At 43.1% G+C, this 18,710-nt stretch overlaps 1 protein-coding gene across 2 annotated transcripts in view; it reads right to left on the reverse strand.

The window, feature by feature from the left end:
• CRTC1 (CREB regulated transcription coactivator 1) overlaps positions 1-18,710 on the reverse strand; it is a 177,317-nt gene that overhangs the window by 20,544 nt on the left and 138,063 nt on the right. For both annotated transcript variants that reach the window (XM_040417617.1, XM_040417616.1), the window contains one exon: positions 16,566-16,808. In XM_040417617.1, the coding sequence (XP_040273551.1) occupies positions 16,566-16,808 (243 nt within the window). The remainder of the gene's footprint in view (positions 1-16,565; positions 16,809-18,710) is intronic.

The raw sequence follows: 18,710 nt of genomic DNA on the forward strand, positions 1-18,710 counted from the left end.
GTTATGGAGGGCTTCTGTGAATGGCACTGTTATGGAGGGCTTCTGTGAATGGCACTGTTATGGAGGGCTTCTGTGAATGGCACTGTTATGGAGGGCTTCTGTGAATGGCACTGTTATGGAGGGCTTCTGTGAATGGCACTGTTATGGAGGGCTTCTGTGAATGGCACTGTTATGGAGGGCTTCTGTGAATGGCACTGTTATGGAGGGCTTCTGTGAATGGCACTGTTATGGAGGGCTTCTGTGAATGGCACTGTTATGGAGGGCTTCTGTGAATGGCACTGTAATGGAGGGCTTCTGTGAATGGCACTGTTATGGAGGGCTTCTGTGAATGGCACTGTTATGGAGGGCTTCTGTGAATGGCACTGTTATGGAGGGCTTCTGTGAATGGCACTGTTATGGAGGGCTTCTGTGAATGGCACTGTTATGGAGGGCTTCTGTGAATGGCACTGTTATGGAGGGCTTCTGTGAATGGCACTGTTATGGAGGGCTTCTGTGAATGGCACTGTTATGGAGGGCTTCTGTGAATGGCACTGTTATGGAGGGCTTCTGTGAATGGCACTGTTATGGAGGGCTTCTGTGAATGGCACTGTTATGGAGGGCTTCTGTGAATGGCACTGTTATGGAGGGCTTCTGTGAATGGCACTGTTATGGAGGGCTTCTGTGAATGGCACTGTTATGGAGGGCTTCTGTGAATGGCACTGTTATGGAGGGCTTCTGTGAATGGCACTGTTATGGGGGGCTTCTGTGAATGGCACTGTTATGGAGGGCTTCTGTGAATGGCACTGTTATGGAGGGCTTCTGTGAATGGCACTGTTATGGAGGGCTTCTGTGAATGGCACTGTTATGGAGGGCTTCTGTGAATGGCACTGTTATGGAGGGCTTCTGTGAATGGCACTGTTATGGAGGGCTTCTGTGAATGGCACTGTTATGGAGGGCTTCTGTGAATGGCACTGTTATGGAGGGCTTCTGTGAATGGCACTGTTATGGAGGGCTTCTGTGAATGGCACTGTTATGGAGGGCTTCTGTGAATGGCACTGTTATGGAGGGCTTCTGTCAATGGCACCGTTATGGAGGGCTTCTGTCAATGGCACCGTTATGGAGGGCTTCTGTCAATGGCACTGTTATGGAGGGCTTCTGTCAATGGCACTGTTATGGAGGGCTTCTGTCAATGGCACTGTTATGGAGGGCTTCTGTCAATGGCACTGTTATGGAGGGCTTCTGTCAATGGCACTGTTATGGAGGGCTTCTGTGGATGGCACTGTTTTGGGGGGGAGGATCTGTGGATGGCACTGTTATGGGGGGGAGGATCTGTGGATGGCACTGTTATGGGGGATGTGTGCTGGACAGTGTTATGGGGGGGGATCTGTGGAGGACAGTGTTATGGGTTGGAACTGTGGATGGCAATGTTATAGGGCATGTGTGCTATGACACATAGGGCCATCAGGGGGCCAGCATAAGACACACATATAGCATCTTATGCTGGTCCCCCTCATGGCCCTATGTGTCCCCTCATGTGTCCTAAACTGCGCATATAACTGGCTTTGTGTGTAAAGTATTTTACTACTGTCTGAAACAAGCGCTCTCCTATTGATAAAATGGCCAGCCTCTGTACTCACTTTCACTATGAATGCACTGCAGCGAGTGGCAGCGAGCTGGCCGCCGGCGCGTGACTGACGTCACTTAGTAATGCTCCTCCCACTTAATTCAGGAAGCAGGAGCGTTACTCATGCGCTGGCCAGCTCGCTGCAGTACATTCATAGTGAAAGTGAGTACAGAGGCTGGCCATTTTATCAATAGGAGAGAGCTTGTTTCAGACAGTAGTAAAATACTTTACACACAAAGCCAGTTATGTGCGCGGGGCCCCTTCATATATAATCGCAGCATTTTCGGGTCAGCCAAATCGGCATATCGCGATTCGATTATTTTTTCGATATATCGTGCAGCCCTACTGAACACATTAGAAAGATTATACATACACAGTATCTCTCTCATTATACTAATACCTCTTGGCTTTAGTTATTATCTGGGACAATTTTTTATTTTTTTTTGCGTATGGTGGCCAACCCCGTTAAGACTTTCTCTATGTTATTTCCAAGTAAAAGACATGTACACAACTAATTCATACTGCATACTGACAGAATTCACAAACTCTTAAGCATTTTACAATATTTTTCAGATTATAAGACAATAAAATGCCTAAAAGCAAAAATTATAGTTAGTCTGTAATTAATTGGTAATAAACTGAAGGGTTTCTGTGGAGTGCAAATTGTATCAAACAATACTATTTTATATGCATAACCCAGGAAAAGTACTGTTTTTACAAAGCCCCCAATAGTTACTATAAAATAACAGAAACCAATCCATTCATTTGAATTACGGTATGTAATTTAGGCAAAAGAGAAAAAAAAAAAAACTCAGCACATGTAAATTCATAACCAGTCAGAATGCCAGGATTGTGGAAAACAGGTTTACACACTGCTGTCTTTTTCGTTTACAGTAAAAATGAATCACAGAGAGGGGAAAATAAAAAATGTTTTTATCCTTCTCTCTGTTGTACACTCGCATGCAGGAAAGACATGAACTATGTCATCTCCCTCTCTGTAACAATGAATCACAGGGGCTGAGAATCCACCAGGTAATCCCTTACGAACCTTCACAGGAACACTCGTTAGCGATTATCTGGCGGTGAAAAGTTGCCGATTACCTGATGAACAAGTGAAATGCTTGTTTGGCAGGTAATTAATTTGTTTGTGTAGGCCCCAGAATAGTTGTTTGCTGGCAGCAGATCGGTGTGTTTAATTATGTTCTGCCGCCGGCAAACAAGGACTCTGTATATGGGCGAGCAATGGCTTTAGCGATCACTACTCCTCATACCATGGAGGAGATCTCAGCATGTAAATACAGTGGTCTCCTTCACTGACGAGCAGGCAATTGCCAGGAAGGATGTTCATATACCAGTACCTGTGCTTTGTACATGGCACTCAGTATTATGTACTGTACAAGGATAGGATAACAGGGAGAGCATTCATACTGTGTGTACATATAGTACTTGCTCAACATAATTACGGCTGATGCCATTTTTGTACCAGTAATTTGGTTCCAAGTCCGAGAAATAACATTATGTACTTATAGATGAGGCTACTTTCACACTCGCGTTTTGGCTTTCCGTTTGCGAGATCCGTTCAGGGCTCTCACAAGCGGTCCAAAACGGATCAGTTTGCATTCTAAATGGAAAAGGATCCACTCAGAATGTATCAGTTCAGTCTCCATTCCGCTCTGGAGATGGACACCAAAACGCTGCTTATAGCGTTCTGGTGTCCGTCTGATGAAACTGAGCTAAACATATCCGTCCTGACACACAATGTAAGTCAATGGGGACGGATCCGTTTTCACTGACACAATCTGGCACAATAGAAAACGGATCCGTCCTCCATTGACTTTCAATGGTGTTCAAGACGGATCTGTCTTGGCTAAGTTAAAGATCATACAAACGGATCCGTTCTGAACGGATGCAGACGGTTGCATTATCTGAACGGATCCGTCCATGACAAAACGCGAGTGTGACAGTAGCCTAAACTGTGGGTGTCTAAAACCTTTTAATCAGTCTAAAGAAGCAATAGGGCTCATTTACTATAGATTAGTGTTTCACACACCAGTCTTCATAAAAAGCCATAGTAAGATGTGGTTATTAGGAGGCACACATCTCTTAATATGATACATCTGTGATGTTCCTGCGCCAGAAACTAAAACCTACACCCGTTAGAAGTGGGGGTAGAATTCCATTATAATTTACGGCAATTTTCCAATGTAAATTATTGTATTATTGTGTGTATTGTATGCACCGGGTTACTGGCTCCGCCACCTTCCACAGAGTCCTACCTACTTTTTTAAAGGGAACTGTCAGTAAGAAAATGCAGCGTAATCTACAGCATCATTTTAATTCCTGTTCTGGGCTTTGACGTCCAGGAGGAGGTCCTATCAGTGATTGACAGCTATATATGTATAGACAGTAATATAGAGGGAAGGCTGTCAATCACTGACAGGACCGCCTTCTTGACTTCAAAGCCCAGAATGAGCAAGAATTTAAATTAAGAAAAGTTTTGCCCAATCTTTTACCACAAAACTAAATAATGGCTGCCCACGGTCCAGATTAATGTGCAGAAAGTCTGCAACAAAACTGCAAACGACACCTGCATCTATTTTGGTGCATTTTGTGTCGATTTTTAATGCAGTTTTTCTTGTGGAACAAACGCATTGAACTCTATGGGGAAAACCACTCTACAGAAACAATTGACATGCTATGGATCTTAAAATCTGCATTACAGGTCAATGTCTGCACCGAACAAAAAAGCAAAGTATGAGATTTGACATATCTTTCACTTTGCTGGCACTGAGTTACTCTGTGGTTTTTCGAAACAGAACAACCGTGCGTAATCCACACTGAGTGCATGCACCCTAAATCAATCTGCTCAGCTCTTTCTGCTCTACAACATGCTTCCTGCAGCTCACTGTGACAGGTTCTCTTTAAAGTGGGTCAAAAGCAGCAGAGAAAGGCAAAAATTCCAACTTTTTTTTTGCACGAAATACCATTTGTGCAAACATCAATAGTTTTATAAATAGGTGTTAGAAATGATTTACTTTTTTGGAAGCAGATACATTAAAGCTTGACAATTCTCATTGGAGTGTTAATGAGCTGGTGCCACAGAAAGACTTCCAGGTAACACATCATTGCACCCCACTATTCCACTCTACATACTTTGATGTCAGGGTAATGAAGCCGTCATTATTAATGAGGGTGCTGAGGCTATCACATGGACATTCGTAACCATTATGGCACTGTTAATGAGCAAACAGAGCTCTATTGATAAGGATACTCTGATGACAAAAAATATCAATAAAGGAAATCTGACCACACATTTTTTATCACTGACGTTAATAGAGCATCAAAAATAACCCCTTCCTGCATAATGTTAATGAGAACAGAGCCTCAGAGACACTTTCACAAAAAGTTTTCTTTGGTCCATTAAATTGTAGTGAAGGCAATTTTCTTACTGGTGGCTGTTATCCACTCTCTTCTGGCCCTCAGTTGTGTCATGTGACAACGCTGACTCTCCAAATGACATGTGTGCCTTTGAGTGGACAGGAAGTTCGTTTCTCTATTCATTCCAATGAGAGTGACATCAATGCTTACAAATAAACCAATATAAAAACGGATTTCCTGCCCACAGGTAAGGCTACTTTCAAACTTGCGTTTTGGCTTTCCATTTGCGAGATCAGCCATGGGCTCTCACAAGCGGTCCAAAACGGATCAGTTTTGCCCTAATGCATTCTGAATGGAAAAGGATCCGCTCAGAATGCATCAGTTTGCCTCCGTTCCGTCTCCATTCCACTCTGGAGGCGGACACCAAAATGCTGCCTGCACACAATGTAAGTCAATGGGGACGGATCCATTTTCTCTGACACAATCTGGCACAATAGAAAACTGATCCATCTCCCATTGACTTTCAATAGAGTTCATGACGGATCCGTCTTGGCTATGTTAGGCCCCTTGCAGACGAGCGTCTCCGGATAAGGTCTGGATGCGTTGCAGCAAACCCGCGCGAGTAGGTACCCAATTGCAGTCAGTTTTGACTGCGATTGCATTCCGTTGTTCAGTTTTTATCGCGCGGGTGCAATGTGTTTTGCACGCGCGTGATAAAAAACTGAATGTGGTACCCAGACCCGAACTTCTTCACAGAAGTTCAGGTTTGGGTTCGATGTTGTGTAGATTGTATTATTTCCCCTTATAACATGGTTATAAGGGAAAATAATAGCATTCTGAAAACAGAATGCATAGTACAATAGGGCTGGAGGGGTTTAAATTTTTTTAAATTTTTTTTTTAACTCACCTTAATCCACTTCGCGCAGCTGGCATCTCTTCTGTCGTCTTCTTTGAGGAATAGGACTTTTGATGACGTCACTGCGCTCATCACATGGTCTGTCACATGATCTTTTTACCACGGTGATGGATCATGTGACGGACCATGTGATGAGCGCAGTGACGTCATCAAAAGGTCCTATTCCTCACCGAACAAAACAGAAGAGATGCCGGCTGCGCGAACAAGTGGATTAAGGAGAGTTAAATTATTTTTTCTTTTTTTTTTTTTAACCCCTCCAGCCCTATTGCACTATGCCTTCTGTATTAAGAATGCTATTATTTTCCCTTATAACCATGTTAGAAGGGAAAATAATAATGATCGGGTCCCCATCCGGATCGTCTCCTAGCAACCATGCGTGAAAATCGCACCGCATCCGCACTTGCTTGCGGATGCTTGCGATTTTCACGCAGCCCTGTTCACTTCTATGGGGCCTGCGTTGCGTGAAAAATAGAACATGGAACAGAATATAGAACATGGAATAGAATATAGAACATGCTGCGATTTTCACGAAATGGACAAGTTCACGTCACGCATTGCACCCGCGCGGAAAACTCGCTCGTGTGAAAGGGGCCTTACAGATAATAATAAAAACGGGTCCGTTCACGACGGATGCATGCGGTTGTATTATTGTAACGGATCAGTTTTTGCAGATCCATGATGGATCCACCCAAAACGCAAGTGTGAAAGTAGCCTAAGGCACCATGTCAGTTGAAGAGTCAGACTGTTGGCACATGAGGATCAGAAATAAGTTAATAACTCACAAACACAGCCACCGGTAAAAACATCACCTCTTCTACAATTTACGTCATCTATCTTTCTAAAGGCCAGAGAATAAACATTTTTCATTGATGCTTCTTTAAACCCTTAGTGGCCACCCATATGTGTTTTTTTTTTAAGGCAGTCACTAAGGGGCTTTAGGCTGGGCCTCCACTTTTTTATGACGGCCCAGTCTAAGCGCTGCACGGGTCCTCCGTGCAGGCTCTCACATGAGAGCCGCGGCCCTGCACTAAAAACCCAAAATGGCAGGAGTGCCGATTCGGGCTGTTTAACAATTTACATGCCGTGGGCTCCATTTGTCTCCCATCAGCACCTCGCAAATGCGATCGCGGGGTGCCGATGTGTGTGAAGGCTGCCTGGGGTCTGATGTGGGCCCCAGACCAGCCTTCAGTAATTTCTCTGGCGCAGCCTGCTGGTCAATGTTAGAATAGCATTGCCATTAAAATGCAATGCACTATAGGGATAGTGCATTGCATTTTAAAAACAATCAAAAAGCTGTTATAGTCCCCTTGTGGGACTATTAAGTGGTAAAAAAAAAAGTAAAAAATAAATAAAATCATTTATTCAATTTAAAAAATCTCATAAAAAAAATTACGCTTTTTTCCCCATTGAAAACACGCTTTTCAATGGAAAAAAATTGCAAAAAGAAAATATCTTCCCCATATGTTTGGTATTGCCGTGTCCGTAACGACCCAGACTACATAAATATCATGTAAATTATCTCCTACGGTAAACTTCGTAAAATAAAAAGCCAGACAGAATTGCTATTTTATTCTTAGTTGCCACCAAAAACTATATGCATTTGGTATCACTGTAATCGTACTGACCCAGAGAATAAAGATATTATGTTATTTATACTGAAAAATGAATGCCGTAAAATGTATAAAGTAAAAATGCAGTGGCAGTATTGCTGTTTTTCCCCATCTCCCTTCCAGAAAGAGTTAATAAAAGTTAATCAGAAAGTTATGTGTACCTGTCACGCAAAAAACAAGCCCTCATAAAGCTATATAGACCGAAAAAAAAAAGAAAAGTTATAGCTCTTGGAAAGAGACGATGAAAAAAGGAAGAAAAATGCTGGTCAGTAAGACCCAATACAGGCTGGTCACTAAGAGGTTAAAGGGGCCAAACTTCTGCTACAAATCAGGTCTTGATGGCAAACCTGTAAACACATACATCATAATTCTAATATATACTACATAATTCCAAATACATTAACGTAAATGGCGAAAATGCATTTTTATTTTGGCTTCGACTGAAAAATTTGAATAGATCTCCCAAAGGACTGATTGAAGACCATACATTACAGCAACTGCTGATACCTCAACAAAACACACAAGCTAAGTATGATACTATGCAACATGATGGGACGTCAGAGTGTCATGGAAAACACGACAGGAACAGTGACAGACCATGGGGCAGCAATGGTAAGACTGAAAGCCTGCAACAAAGTCAAGGCACAGATTCCCTTACTTGAGGGGAGTTGCCTGGAGAGAAACCTTGATTGGAGACAGGAGAAGTGGGAGACTGGTTGGCTGGGGACCCAGCATTACTGCGGTACTGCTGGAGAGAGGCCTACAGAACAACACAGAATTAAATAGCACTGGCAGGTTACAGTTTGTATTTGAAGATGTCCTCTGGGAAAGCACTTGGTTAGGATACCCAGTTAGGTACACTGACATTAGTGAAAACTACCACATTTAAGATGTAATCTAATCTGACAAGCAGTGTAGTAAAATAATCAGAAGGAGCTGAGCACATTCAGTAGAATACGTCTTTTATTCCCTTAAATCTACTAGCCTTAGGAGTCTAGAGGGCAGTCCTAATCAGGGACTGGCAGTCTTCTCTGTAGACATGTGCACACAGCTATATCTGTCCATCAAGTTGGACCACCTACTGGACTCCAAAGAGATTGAAATGAATAAATGACAAGTTATACTGAATCTTTTTTTGCAAAATTACATATCAATCTGCTCAGCTCCTCCTGCTCAGTACTATGCTGCCTGTAGACTGGATTTCATTTTCAATGTGACAGGTTTACATTAAGTACAGAAGTACAGTAGCACTTAATTACATACATACATCAGTTTAGACTCTTGATTTAGTCAAGTGCTTGAGTGTCTCTCCAGTACTCTAAGAGCTTCATGTACAGTATCTTTTGTGGAGTGTTTTCGCAGATGTTTTGTGCTACACATTGCTCTTTTTTTCTCTAAGATGTATTTTTTCTTCCATGTTACAGACATAGTGCTATATGGTCTCTCATCACTGCCTAGTATCTGACATTATACTTTCTTCTCCTTCCACTCATGAGCAGTGTTGCCAAACGTCCTGATATTCTTGGACAGTATGTAAAAATAAAACAACTTTTTTTCTGTGTCCTAAATAAAATAGCAACAAGTCAACATTTAAAACAAGAGGAATGAGGACCCTGCCCCTATGAGAAGATAGGGGTGACCCAGATGGTAATAGGAGCTTGTATTCTACAATGCCATCTTAACACAATAGGGTAACAGATCTAAAGCTGCACGAGCTGTAATGCTTCTGAGCGCATGAGGTGTCGAGATTTAACAATGGATCAGGTTTAAAAGAGGGATGGGAAGGAGAAGAGTTAGATCAGGGGAAGTGATGGGCCAACCGAAAAAGATGTGTTTTTAGCGAGCGCCTAAAACTGCGGATGTTGTTAATTAACCTAATTGGGGTAGGGCTGTGATGGCTAACCTCTGGCACTCCAGCTGTGATAAAACTACAACTCCCAAGATGCACACTTGCTTAGCTATTCTCAGAACTCCACAGAAATGAATGGGAGTCGTAGTTTCACCACAGCTGGAGTGCCGGAGGTTAGCCATCACTGGGGTAGGGCAGCTCGGGAGAAGTCTTGAAGATGGGAGTTAGTAATTTGGATTATGGTGAATGTTAATCGTAAGTCATTGGCTGAACAGAGAGCACGGGTAGGATAGACAGAAATGAGGGAGGAGATGTAAGAGGTGCAGCACTGTGGAGAGCTTTGTGGGTGAGAACGAGCAGTTTAAATTGAATCCTATACTGTAAGGTCAACCAGTACAGTGACTGGAAAGGGTAAAGGCATCAGCGTAGTGGCCTGGCGGCTACATTCAGGATTGGTTGGAGAGGGGAAAGTTTAGTGAGGGGGAGACCAATTAGTAATGCGTTACAGTAATTAAAACGAGAATGAATCAGGGCAACAATGAGGATTTTTGTTGTTTCCACAGTAAGAAAGTGGTGGATTCTTGAGATGTTTTTGAAGTGCAGGCGACAGGAGATGGCAAGTAACTGAATATAGAGGGTGAAGGAAAGATTGCCATTTTTGTGGTAATAATTATTTCACAGTTTCCAGTTAATACTGGCAATGAGTTATTATCAGTATACTACATATGTATAGTATGAGCTACAGTGTTAAATTAGAATCTTTATTATTCATTAAGGTTTTTCAATTAGGCGATCCATTGCCCGCGGCTGTCATCATGCCCCTGAGAGGCTAGGGAGCTATATCTAGTTCTCCCTCTCCACCTTACAATTATTGGGTGGTGAGGTGTGTTATAACTGGTATCACCTCTCCATCCATTGAGAGAACAGTTTATCATACTGTTGATTGGGGGTGGTTTGCGTTTATATACCCGCACCACAATCCTCCCTTGCTTATAAGCAGCTATTTTGATTTATCTCACTACCTTAGGGCCTATCATTTTAATATTGCTTAAATTAAAAAAGTTATGTTTTAGTTCAATAATTAATTACTGATTTCAGCAGTTTTTTGGATCATTTCAGTGACTTTACACATTGATATGGTATCTTCCTTCCTGAGTTATTTTTTCAATTTGTCTGTAAAAAAATGTCTGTCTGTGATTTTTGGATAACTTGTCAAATAAAAAATAAAAAATTCTGGTTGGCAACCGTGCTTGAGAAGGAGAATTTAACTATTAAGATCTTTATATAGACATGGAGCAGCTTGTCAGTCTCTGCTTGGGTAAAACATTCAAGTTATTTAAGCTGCCCCTCTCTCATGCTCTAGTTTTCCAGGATCTTCTCTCCCAAGGGAGGAAGTAAAGGGCTGCAGCGATTGAAGTCTCCTTGTACGCCGCTCTATATGGTGGTGCACATGTGCAGCCTACAAGAGAATGAACATACGGCATGGATCACTCATTTATTCTAGATCATAAAGTTGAAGGAACACCCTTAGAAGGATAGCTGGAGGAAAGATTTAACAATTATATACATTATATATTACATAATCTTCTGCTGAAAGATATATTCTACAACATGGTGGAGCCGAGTAGCCAATTCTGGTGACAAAAAATAAAATAGTTTTCACATATATACAGAAAACAACAGGTAGTTCCAAGCCCAACTGTTAACCCTTTGGCTGCTGCAGTCTGTGACCACGGCATTATCAAAGTAGATTTCACTCTCTAACTGGGCACCAATGATCTGATCGGAGGCTAGGTAAGTCTTCTGAACTCTGCCCTGGGGATCGAAAAAGGACCCCAGGACTATAAATTCAGTAATCCTGCTGTTAGGACACACTAATGTTAACCTAACCACATTCTGTGCCATAGAGACACACAGTATAATGTATTAGCATACAGGAGTATGCTACTACATTTGAAGTATAAAATAACTTATTAAGGCTACTTTCACACTTGCGTTCAGAGAGGATCCGTCTGGTGTCTGCACAGACGGATCCGCTCCTATAATGCAGACGTTTGGATCCGTTCAGAACTGATCCGTCTGCATTATAGTTTAGAAAAAATTATAAGTCTGAAAGTTGTTCAGACGGATCCGTCCAGACTTTACATTGAAAGTCAATGGGGGACGGATCAGTTTGAAAATTGAGCCATATTGTGTCAACTTCAAACGGATCCGTCCCCATTGACTTACATTGTAAGTCTGGACGGATTCGTTTGCCTCCGCACGGCCAGGCGGACACCCGAACGCTGCAAGCAGCATTCAGGTGTCCGCCTGCTGAGCGGAGCGGAGGCTGAACGCTGCCAGACTGATGCATTCTGAGCGGATCCGCGTCCACTCAGAATGCATTGGTAGCTGGACGGATGCGTTCGGGGCCGCTCGTGAGCCCCTTCAAACTGAGCTCACAAGCGGAGCCCCGACGCTAGTGTGAAAGTAGCCTTAGACAGTAATCCCTTAAGAGAATTAAAAAAAATATGTAATAAAACATTAAAAATTTAGTTTAATCGAAAAATGCTTGCAAAACATACGTGATTACTTTACATAATACATTTTAGAACTCATACATTGCACAAAAGTAAACAAAAAAAACTACAGTGAAAAAAGGTATCCACACCACTAAATAACTTGACCAACTCAATTAACAGGTTATTCAGTGTGAATTATGTACAGTATAAACAAATAAAAAAAGCAATGTCAAAAATCACTTTTTCTATATTTCTGATGCAAAAAAGTATATAATTTATATGTATTAGGGCTGCACGATAAATCGAAAAAATAATCGAATCGCGATAATCGGCAAATGCGATATGGCGATTTGGCCGACCCGAAAATGCCGCGATTATATATGAAGGGGTCCCGCGCACATAACTGGCTTTGCGTGTAAAGTATTTTACTAGTGTGTGAAACAATCGCTCTCCTTTTGATAACATGGCCGCCTCTGTACTCACTTTCACGATGAATGCAATGCACTGCAGTGAACGGCAGTGAGCGGGCCGGCCGGCGCGTGACTGGTGGCACTTAGTAACGCTCCTGCTTCCTGAAGTGGGAGGAGCGTTACTAAGTGACGTTAGTCAAGCACCGGCCGGCCAGCTCGCTGCAGTGCATTCATAGTGACAGTGAGTAACAGAGGCTGGCCATGTTATCAATAGGAGAGAGATTGTTTTACACACTAGTAAAATACTTTACACGCAAAGCCAGTTATGTGCGCAGTTTAGAACACATGAGGGGACACATAGGGCCATGAGGGGAACCAGCATAAGATGCTATATGTGTCATTCCACAGATCCCCCATAACAGCGTCCTCCACAGATCCCCCATAACAGCGTCCTCCACAGATCCCCCATAACAGCGTCCTCCACAGATCCCCCATAACAGCGTCCTCCACAGATCCCCCATAACAGCGTCCTCCACAGATCCCCCATAACAGCGTCCTCCACAGATCCCCCATAACAGCGTCCTCCACAGATCCCCCATAACAGCGTCCTCCACAGATCCCCCATAACAGCGTCCTCCACAGACCCCCCATAACAGCGTCCTCCACAGATCCCCCATAACAGCGTCCTCCACAGATCCCCCATAACAGCGTCCTCCACAGATCCCCCATAACAGCGTCCTCCACAGATCCCCCATAACAGCGTCCTCCACAGATCCCCCATAACAGCGTCCTCCACAGATCCCCCATAACAGCGTCCTCCACAGATCCCCCATAACAGCGTCCTCCACAGATCCCCCATAACAGCGTCCTCCACAGATCCCCCATAACAGCGTCCTCCACAGATCCCCCACAACAGCGTCCTCCACAGATCCCCCACAACACAGCGTCATCCACAGATCCCCCACAACTACTGCATACCGTTTTTTCTCCAGCTGATTCTCGGCATATTTGGCGAGTACCATTTTTTTGTCCAGCCTAGAGTTGCACCTGGAATCAAAGTATCAATACCGAATCTATACCCGGATAGATCTGATACCGGGTTTTACCATTTAACGATACTAGGCTGTGCTGCCTAGTATCAGTTAGAGAACATGGCACGCACCGCTCTTAGCGCGCGCCATGTTCTACTCAGCAGCACAATGCAGAAGGAGGGAGTCCCTCCCCACTGTGCCGCTGCTGCCACCAATGAGAACATAGTACTGAGAAGGGGAGGGGCTGTGGCCACTGCGCCACCAATGAATGTAATTAACACATTAATTCAAGTGAAGGCAGCGGGTGCCGGCGGCAGTATCACATACCCAGCCTCAATAATCGGGCAGGGTAATCCGCTAAACCGCAAGGATCGCAGCACCCTATCATCGAGGTTGGGTGCCAGGTATGTGATACAGCCGGCACCCGCTGCCTACACTTGAATTAAGGTGTTAATTATATTCATTGGTAGCGCAGTCCGCCTAAACCCCCCCCCCCCCCCCCCCATTGCCACGGGCACCCACCCCCACTCCCTCATTGTTATATTTATTGGTGGCAGTGGCCACATGGTCCCCTCCATTGGTGGCAGTTCAGATTGGAGCCCCAGCAGTGTAATCGCGGGCCTATGATCGGTTACCATGGCAGCCAGGACACTACTGAAGCCCTGGCTGTCATGGTAAGCTCCCTGCTGCTGTGTGCACAAAGCACAGGGCAGCAGGGAATGTGTGAAGTCCTATTCACCCTAATATAGCTCTATTAGGGTGAATAGAACAAGGGTTCTAGCCCCTAAGGGGGCTAATAGTTAGTAAATAAAATAAAAAAATAATAATAAAATAAATACTAAAAGTTTAAAAATCACCCCCCTTTCCCAATTTTACATATAAAATTTATCAACAATAAAAAAAAAATACATATTACATTTCACCACGTCCAAAAAAATGTGAACTATTAAAATATAAAAAAAATATTTCCTATGCGGTGAACGCCATAACAGAAAAAAAAAAAATATATCAAAACAGTGCGATTTGCCATTTTTAGTCACCTTGTCCCCCCCTCCCCAAAATATAGGACAGGACTGTTCTATTATGGGCCGGACGTTCCATAAAATGCGGAAAGCACGTGGATTTTTTTGCGTTTTATTTTTTTTGCGTGGTAGCGAGTATCACAATACTTTTTTATGGTATCGAAATCGAATCAAAATTTTGGGATCGAGACAACCCTAGTCTAGCCAATTCTCTGCATATTTGCAGAGTAGAGGCTGGAACTCTGCCGGATCCCATTATTGTTAATGGGGCAGGGGGACATTCCGGCACTGTCCGGCAATGCAGAATCCAGAGAGCTCTGGCAGGCTGTTCTCTGCTGGAACAGCCTTCTGGATCTCTTGCCGGAAATGTGAAAATAGCCTAAGGCTGAAAAGGGTATACTTGAATATTATTTGGTACCTACTGAATCAATAGTGGTTACTGTATTCGATTATATGATAACCTAGGTAATACCAAGTAATTCAGAATACTATACAAGTAATATGTGTGATTGTGAAGGAGGTAAAAAGGACAAAGAGTTGCTCTTCCACCATGAAGCATCTGTCTGCTTTGAGAAGTCTTTACTTTGCAAAGTAATGGTGGAGCCTCTATTCAGACACAAATAGTGCAGTACCTGATGCAAACTTGTAGCTATTTCTACGAAAGCGAGAAATATAATTTAACAAGTTAGTAATTACAATTGCATATTTAAATTTGGATTAAAAGGTAAAGTAAAAAGAGACCTTTTTAAGAAGATCTCCTGAAAATGGTCTTACGTAATAAATGTAGGTGAGTAAATTACAAGACAAAAGTTAGGAAACACACAGTAACTTAAAATAAAATTTTTAGTTACTGTGTGTTTCCTAACTTTTGTCTTGTAATTTACTCACCTACAGTTATGACGTAGGACCATTCTGGAATGTATTGGATAACAGTGACAGGGTTACATAGCATCATAAATCAATATAATGCTATACGACCCAGTCAGTGCAGGGAGGTCAGGACGGGAGCTCTCTGACATCCACACTGCGAGTCCAGAGCGTGACACACGCCCGTGTGAAACCAGCCTAAAACGGACAGCACCCACAGTGAAACCTAGGTTTGTATAGGAGTTTTTTCTCACTCAAGATCGATCAGCTTAAAAAAAAAAATGCACACACAAGAAGGACCTGAAATTAATGTGTGAAAAATGCAACCAGGCGCAGGGCACGTGTTTCAATGCGCTTATCATGCAGTACTTGCACTCACGTCAATGGGTCAGTGATAAAAACTGAAACATACTGAGGAAGGGCCTTTTCTCATTGATGGTTGCCAATTTACCATCACTCCTATTCCAGTACTGCCAGGGGCAATGCTAGGCTCTACTTCCTGGACACATCTCAACACAAGAAATGCCTGGAAATACCGATTCAGCCAATTAACGGCTGCAGCAGTAACCCACCCACCTTAGCCACAGATTGGTTGTGCTGACATTTTGCCTGTGAAGATTAGACCAAATAGTAGAGCGACGCGGAGAGCCAGGCAGTATCAGAACAGGACACTGAGGGGGATCATTGAGGCAAGTATCAGTTCTTTTATTATTTTAACCTCCTGAGGATATTGACACCAATTTTAATTCCTGCTGGAACACCTCTTCATAATGACAGGTATTAAAGGGTTTTTCTAAGATTTTGATACTGATGACCTATGCTTAGGATAGGTCATCAGTATTTGATCAGTGGGGTCTGACACCCAGGACCGCCACCGATCAGCTGTTTGAGAAGGCACCAGCGCTCCTGTGAGCGCTGTGATCTTTTTGTACCTTACCAAGCACAGCGCTGTACATTGTATAGCGGCTGTGCTTGGTATCTCGTTCAGCCCCATACAAGTGAATGGGGCCGAGTGCGATACCAAGCACAGCCGCTATACAACGTACAGCACAGTGCTTGGTAAGTACAGAGAAAGCATCAATGCTAACAGAAGTGCCGGTGACTTCTTAAACAGCTGATCGGCAGGGGTCTTGGGTGTCAGACCCCCACCAATCAGATACTGATTACCTATCTGACGGATAAATCATCAGTATCAATTAGTGGTCCATGCTACTTTAAAGAACAGTATGTTGATGCTTTATTTCTTCTACATTTAACTTATGATCTAATTAATAATTATGAACCTCCAAGTGATCTAACACACATAAAACCTGTCATACTGACCAAAAATATAATTATAGTTATATAGCAATAACATCAATAATAGGTTCCAACTTACCGAAGTGATATCCATAGCCAGCAATGAAGGCGTCTGAATGCCAGGAGGTGACTGTGGGACTGTAGTTGATATTGTGACAGTAAGAGGAGGGAGCTGCGTACCTCTCTGTAAACCGGAGCCCTGCATTAATGAGTTTTGGGACATGCCACTTGGCACTTGGGATTGCTGCTGTGAAATGGACTGTGTAAAAAAAGCGTATGGGGGTAGTTGCTGATCCAGAGACAAAGCATCCATTGCTACTGCCTGTTAAAATGAAAAAAAAAAAAGAAGAAAAAAAAAGTTTATTTGTTCCATTTTAGCTAAAAGGACAAACATATTGTGACATTTATAGCTTGCAATACAGACAGGTAACCATCACATAAACACATTAACAAAAAAAAAAAGTTTAACTATTGTTGGCCAAACCCTGTGTATGGTGAATGAATGTCGATGCCTGAAACTTCATTCGCAACCGCAGGAGAGATGACTAGGGCTACATTCACACGACCGTATGTGTTTTGCGGTCCGCAAAAAAAAAACATATGACGCTCGGTATGGCATCCGTTGTTTTTTTTTTGCGAATCCATTGTAACCATGCCTATCCTTGTCAGAAAAACAGACAAGAATAGGACATGTTCTATCTTTTTTGCCGGGCTACGGAACGGACACATGGATGCGGATAGCGCATTTTTTGCGGACCCATTAAAATGAACGGGTCTGCACCCTATCCGCAAAAAAATGGAACGGACACAAAATACGTTTGTGTGAATGTAGCATTGTATTAAAAAAAATTTGCTTCATTTTAAAGGGGTTGTCCGGGTTCAGAGCTGAACCCAGACCTACCCATAATTTCACCCAGGCAGCCCCCCTGATGTTAGCATCGGAGCATGAAATGCGCAGGGCAAGGCCTCTTATTTACAATAAGACACAGCCGGGCGGAGGCTCCGCCTGGCAGCCCGGTACATGAAACTGCTCCGATGCTCAAGTCAGGGGGGCTGCCTGGGTGAAAATGGAGATATGTCCGGGTTCAGCCGGACAACCACTTTAAACAGGTACTTTTGTGTGTGTTGTTGTTTCATTTATTTATTTTTTAAAGACCATTAGAGACACTTCAGTCAGATGTAACTAAAAATTAAATGCAAAATATTGCATCTCTGTAGTGGTCAGCACAGAGATAAAACTCCTTTATAGATGGGTATCCCACTATTAGTTACCTGCTTAAGTGATAGGAAGATGCTATCCTATAGTAAAATAGTAGACTAGTAGAATTAGGACACCAATATGATAATTCTATTGTTCGCCCGATAGGCCTAAATAAAGATGTCCACAGAAAAGCATTGCACTTATCAGTGTAATGTGTCACGCTCTAATTGAGTCAATCTCCCTTCTCTCTCTGGTCAGGGTGAATGATGTCAAGCTGTTCGCTGTGCTAAAAGTCCAAAGGAGGAAGTTAAAGGGGTTGTCCAAGTAATTTTTTTGTTCTTTGTATGTTTCTAACTGAGCAAATGTAAGGGGTTTTCAATTCACTTACTTCATCTACAATGTCCCTGTTCTAGTTAGCTGAGCATCACATGACCTGTAATGCAGCTTCTTTCCCTGCTCTGATGATGTTCCGTGCACAAGCCTGAGAGATCAGATATGTGTCTGTACACGAGACGTGATTGTGAAGGCTGTGCTGGTTGGAGTCATAAGCCACGCTGCCCCCTACATGCAGATCTTCTGGCTTAGCTGTCCTCCCTGTGTCTCCCCTCCTACTGGATTCTTCAGCACAGACTCGGGGTTGGAGGCTCTGCCTCAGGTACTGAGCAGCTGCAGGGGTTCCTCTTCTCCAGGCACTGAAGAGACAAATACTGTTCTTCCCTCCCTCCTCCCCCTGCAAACACAGAGCTGACAAAGACCGGAGGAGTTCTCTCCTCTGTACTCTTCTGATGGCTTTGATGAAGTGTCTGCAGAGCATTGCACAAGAACAGGTAGCAGGAAGACATTTCCACACATACAACATGATTATCCCAGAATGCAGACTGCTGACAAGGCAACACTTTTATTCACTCCCTTTGCAAAGCTGGGGGAGGGGAACAGAATTTTCACATATCAGCTGTCAATATGTGATAAAAAACAAAACCCAAAAAAACTTGATGTAATGTTCCATTCAGTCTAAGCATGCCC

The sequence above is a fragment of the Bufo bufo genome, chromosome 2 (assembly GCF_905171765.1).
Source record: "Bufo bufo chromosome 2, aBufBuf1.1, whole genome shotgun sequence".
In the NCBI taxonomy this organism is placed as follows: Eukaryota; Metazoa; Chordata; class Amphibia; order Anura; family Bufonidae; genus Bufo; species Bufo bufo.